This window comes from Kryptolebias marmoratus, linkage group LG15 (genome assembly GCF_001649575.2).
Source record: "Kryptolebias marmoratus isolate JLee-2015 linkage group LG15, ASM164957v2, whole genome shotgun sequence".
NCBI classification, from domain to species: Eukaryota; Metazoa; Chordata; class Actinopteri; order Cyprinodontiformes; family Rivulidae; genus Kryptolebias; species Kryptolebias marmoratus.
Window position 1 is genome coordinate 33,169,240 of NC_051444.1, and position 5,932 is coordinate 33,175,171.

A 5,932-nucleotide genomic window follows, 5' to 3' on the forward strand; every position below is an offset into this window, starting at 1 on the left:
TGTCTCTCGGCTGGCCTGGGAACGCCTTGGGATTCCCCCGGAGGAGCTGGCCCAAGTGGCTGGGGAGAGGGAAGTCTGGGTCTCTCTGCTTAGACTGCTGCCCCCGCGACCCGACCCCGGATAAGCGGAAGAGAATGGATGGATGGATGGATACTTTCACCTGCAATTAAGGCTTTGTTGTTTTTTGTGGTGCATTGTTTGAAACACATTCTTTCCGGAACTGCCCGTTGTCACTCTCGACTCTGTCTCATGCTCGATTACATACTCTGGACTGATAGATACATTCTTATCCTCATTTATTACTATACCAGTAGGCTGACAAGACTGTTATGACTGGTTGGTCTTATTCATTATGTTTATTTATTTACTTTTTTTGTTTGTTTGTTTATTTATAGTGATCGTGACTGATTTATGACAGCAAAAAAGCAGAAAACTTCCAAGGATCTGAATCCTTTTGCAAGGCACTGTATGTGCTGGGGATCACTATCATCTACCACCACACCAAGTTATAGATCAATTAAAGGAGTTGTAGCCATTTTGTGTTTGATAAGATAATTGTAGCAGCTATCTTTTATCAAGTTGACTCAAAAAATTAATTTGTTTTAGATGTATATGTAATATTACTTTCACGCTGGTGAGTCTCAGTAATCCTGGGCATGGTGAATCCAAAAAAAAAAAAAGATTAACCCTCCTGTTATGTTCGTTTCTGAGGAACAGGGATGATGTTCCCGGGTCAATTTGACCCGGGAAATGTTTAATCATGCAGTAGTGTCAGAAACCAAAAAAATCCCAAGAAACATTTTTGTATCTGATTATTAACTCCATTACTAACCATTTCAATCAATATTTAGTAAAATGATGTTCTTTAACGCTCACAAATTAAGGATCAATGAGGATAATTCACCCCTTTTTTTATAAAAAAAATGCATGTTGAATTATTTTTATGTTCACTGGAAAAATCTACACAGCAAAAAACAATGTTTATACTTAAAATTGATCTTTTAGATTTTTTTTTTTTCATTTGGATTTTTTTGCTTTTTAAGGATGGAAGTTCATAAATGAACTTGAGACACCTATTCTGTTCTCGGTCAAATTGACCCATTGATTTAAAATCAAGACAAATTAGTCATTTGGATTTGTGTTGAAAATAAACTTTTTTCATTCAGTGTTTTTGAACCAGAAATGAACAAAATAACAACAAAATAGGAGATTAGCAACATGAACACAGTGCATGTGTGTCTGTGAGTTTCCACAGTCTACAAGTGATATGTCATCATGTGATAGCAGACACTATGCATTATTTCAAATACACAAAAATGAATATGTGGAAAAGAACAACATGCATGTGTTTTTTCATCTACACAGCACGAGGGACATGCCATCATATTGTGCTTTGTGCAAATAAATTTTGCACATTTCACACACATCGTGCTCATCTTTGTGGCTTGTAAACCTGGCTCCTCTGAATGCCACTAGCCTTTCATCCACTGTGACATTAGGACCTCGATTTTAGAGCAGTGGAAGTTGCTCAATCCACTTGTCTCACACTGTCCTAATAGCTTTCAGACACATCTGTCTATTTCACCTTCTTGATCAAAGATAAGTTCAGGGCTGTCATATTTTTATTTCTGATGCTCATTTTGTGACATGTGTCTGCAGTGTGTAATGCTTTTAGGACTCCTTTGCAGAGATTATTTATATTTTCCCCCTCCCCTGCTGAGTGTCCCCTCAGTGTGGGTTTTGGTTACCCAAAGGAACAACAAAGGTTCCCGTCAAAACTCATAACAACACCTGCATTTCCACAGTTTACTAGAGAGGTAAAGAGAATAGGGAGAGGGTGTGCATCTCTGTATGTGTCTGCATATGTGTTTGAGGTGAAATATGTCTCACAGTTGCAAAGAAACAAAAAGTATAAGACACTTTTTACCCTTTTTACCCCTTCACTTTGACTGCCGGGTCAAATTGACTCGAACAGCATCTATGTAATGTATTAATGCAGGTGGGGGTTGCAAATACGTAAAATGAACAGTTTTCATGTTACATGTTGACTACGCTAATTAAGCCAAGCAGAAGAAGTTTCTTATAGAAAAAAACACTTTTAACTATTTTTTTTAGATGTTTGAATTTTAAAATAGGTCAATTTGACCTGCAACATAACAGGACGGTTAAAAACAAAAACAACTGGACTTCTACTCTGTAGCTAAAGACGTTTCACTTCTCATCCTAAAAGCTTTCTCAATTCAACTAGATTCACGTGCAGATTACACTCACAACAGAGGTTCGTTAAGGTCTGTGTTAGCCTGACTCACAGATGGGCCACTCTGGTCAGATGAATGCAGGTGTTAATTGGAGTGAAACTGACTGGGTATCAGGCCTAATGCTCCATTATAGGTTTTTGAATGAAATCTGAGACCTCCTCTTCTGTTTAAAGTTAGTTTCTCTTATATGGCTTCCTTCACCTCTCTCTGAAACCATCTGTCTTCTCGGTCCAAAATATGAACATTTTGGTCCTCAAAAGAGTATCCCTTATCCTTGAGGTGTAGGTGAACCGCTGAGTCTTGTCCTGAAGAGCTGATTCTCCTGTGTTGAACCCAAAGACCTACTGAAGAGCAGGACAAAATCTAAGCCTCTGTGGAGAGGTTGTTTGGTTTCTCCAAAAAAGAGTTCTGGACATTCCTCGCTGCACTGAACGGCATATACCCGACCGCTCAGTTTGGGTGTTTTGTCCTTAGGGTGGACCAGCCTCTGTCTGAGAGTCTTGTTGGGTTTGAAATGTACTGGGATGTTGTGTTTGGAGAAAATCTTTCTGAGTTTCTCAGATACTCCAGCAACATAAGGGATGACAATGTTTTTCCATCTGATCTTCTCCTTATTCTGTTCAGTGGTGTGTTTTGTAGATTTTCTCACTGACTTGACAAAAGTTAGGATATCCACGTTTGGAGAGCTTTTTTTATGTTTTGTTCCTTTTCCTTCCCTTCGTGGGGACATATTCAGCCTGATGTTATAGAGTTCTGATGACAGAGAGTTTGTGTTCCAGAGGGTGGTGAGAGTCAAACAGAAGGTACTGATCTGTGTGGGTTGGTTTCTTGTAGACCTCAATGTTGAGGTTGTCCTCTCTTTCCATGTAAACCAGACAGTCCAAAAAAGGCCGCTTGTTGTTGTTCGAATTCTCTCTGATGAACTTGATGTTGTTGCCAACAGAGTTAATGTGTCTGGTGAACACTTCTACTTTCTTAGCTTGGATTTTGACCCAAATATCATCCACATATCTAAACCAAAGGCTTGGTGTTGTTCCCTCAGAGGAGTTCTGGGCTCTCTGTTCCACTTCCTCCATGTAGAGATTGGCCATAATGGATGGCACTGGAGATCCCATGACACTACCATGCTTCTATCTGTAAAAACTGTCATTATATTTGAAATAAGTGGTGGAAAGTGTTGAGAAACGGTATGCGGCATTTACTCCCTTCTGAGGAATATCACCACACTGCCTTGTGTTTCTCACCGTTCCCTGGATGTTGCAGGAAAGATGGACACACAAAACAAGTCCAGACCAGAGATGTAATTACAAATCATACATTTATTCAAACATTGCATTCAGCTGAATGAAGACATACAACTCACCAAAAACAGAATGGAGACCCTCACTCTGCAAAACCCCGAGTTATGTCTGAGGTGATTCCCCTTTCACCTCCTTTTTATACTATGAACCGTGCCCAAGACGAGAGTTTTCTGCACACAGACAGCTGCAGCAGCTTGTTTTTCCGTCTCAAGGGCGGCTACTACCTAATCTCACTCGCCCTTGTCATGATGTCCTGGAGTCTTTGGCCTCCCTCACCCCACAGACACAACTGTTCTTTGTGATTATTTTATCATAAGCTAAGTGTAACCTCATTTTAGCAATCAAATCATTTTAGCAATGTCAAAGTTTGTTTATATTTTACCATTTGAACTGCATTACCATTTAGTATTTATACAAGCTTTAAATGTTTGCACCTTTGTGAGATCCCTTTGAATGTAATGAGTTTAACAGAAATGAGAGATGATCACAAACTATACTTTACAAAAGACAGAGGTCTAGCAGAGTACAGATCTGGTCTGGGGTGAAGTTATTCCTGTTGATTAAGTCCTTGTCTTGTAGTAGGAGTCGATTTCTGACAGATTCTACTGCTCCTGAAGTGGGTATGCAAGTGAAAAGACAAGTGACATCAAATGATACAAGGTTTTCTTCTGGAGCTAGTTTCAAATGTTGAACTTTGTTGGCAAAATCAGTGGAGGTCTCTATGTGATGAGGTGTGTTTCTAACAAGCTATAACACCAGCCAAGGGCCAACAAATTTACAGGAGTGGCCTTTGCCTCCTGGCCTCATGTTGATGGTGCTCCTGCTCTGAAACTGTAGCTGCCCAGCAAGTCAATAAACTTACCTAAGCACATGTTCTGCTCTCAGATGTTTAGTTATCCTTTCAGGAGCTGTGTAGTTTGATATAAACCATTCAGCTCATTGTCTTTGTTTGTGTTGCAGAGCTGGAAAAAACGAGCCTGAGCCTGAGCAGCCTGTCCCCAGGAAAGTGGTAATCAGAACACTGTCTTCGCCTGAGGAGATTGACCCTGATGTCCTGGAGAGCATGCACTCCCTTGGCTGCTTCAGAAACAAGGACAAACTGACCAAAGACCTGCTGTCTCAGGAGTGAGTGATGAGAGAGGTTGAGGGATTGGTTGGTGGTAGTCAAACGAAAGAGGAGAAAGGAGATGCTGAGATATATGAGACATGTTGAGAATTTGTCAGTTTGATGAATTCTTCTATTTATTTTGTCCTGTGATGATGGAACCTTTTCTCTCCCCCAAACTCTGAAAGACGAGACACTAAGCTCATGACGATTTTCAAACTGTCTTCATTTTTAGTGACAACCAGGAGAAGATGATCTACTTCCTGCTACTGGATCGAAAGGAGCGATATCCCAGCCATGAGGACCAGAACCTGCCGCCCCAAAATGAGATCGGTATGAAACTCCAGCTAATAATCCAGTTGTCTGAACCTCTACAGGTTGTTACATTCAGCATACACAATAAATATCCACAGAGAAATAATTTAATTACTCTGGTCATTCTCTTACTCCTGTTAAACAGTTTCATTGGTATGTTTATTGAAATTTAGAAAGTCACAGTTTGATGCTTTTTAGATCAAATGAAACAGCAACAAACACAAAGAAGATAAGAAAATTTTTTTTAGTGTTGGCGTCATAGCAAATGCACACAAACTCTTTTTTTTAGCTACAAACCTCAGTTGAACACAAACACTGGGAGATCCAGTCGGCCAAAAAGGACCTTTGCGGAAGTAATCCCAGTTTGTACTAAAAATTACAGTAACAAACAGTAATCATCTCAAACCATCCATCCATCTTATCTGTTTTTTGGTCATGGAGGCCACGGGTCCAGGAGAGAAACTCAGACATCCCTTTCCCCAGCGACACTTTCCAGTTACTTCTGGGGGATCCCAAGGCATTCCTAGGCCAGAGAGGATACATAATCCCTCCAGTGAGTTCTGGGTTTGCCCTGAGGTCTCTTCCTAGTTTGAGTGTGAAGCGGCTGGGATGAAAGTCAGCTCCTCTATGCCCAAGGCCATGGTTCTTAACTGGAAACAGGTAGAATGCTACCTCCAGGTCAGGAATGAGTCTCTGCCTCACATAGAGAAGTTCAAGCAGGGGTGGAAATTAAAAATCTTGTCCACCAGCCATAGTGGCTGGTGGACAAGATTTTTTACCAGCCACTCAAATATTTTACCAGCCACTATTTTTTGTTGTGACAAAAAGTTATTTCATATGATGATGATGATGATGAAGGTGGGTGGAAGCAGTTGTGGTGCCCTACAAGCTGAACAACACCTCTTTCTGGACACTGCACAGAAATAACTAGACTTTTCTTATTTTATTTTTTT

At 40.4% G+C, this 5,932-nt stretch overlaps 1 protein-coding gene across 9 annotated transcripts in view; it reads left to right on the plus strand.

The window, feature by feature from the left end:
* The window catches only part of LOC108243991 (serine/threonine-protein kinase BRSK2), a 263,837-nt gene that overhangs the window by 183,676 nt on the left and 74,229 nt on the right, over nt 1–5,932 (plus strand). For all 9 annotated transcript variants that reach the window (XM_017429805.3, XM_017429801.3, XM_017429802.3 and 6 more), the window contains exons 10-11: nt 4,520–4,684; nt 4,900–4,997. In XM_017429805.3, coding sequence (XP_017285294.1) covers nt 4,520–4,684; nt 4,900–4,997 — 263 coding nt within the window. The remainder of the gene's footprint in view (nt 1–4,519; nt 4,685–4,899; nt 4,998–5,932) is intronic.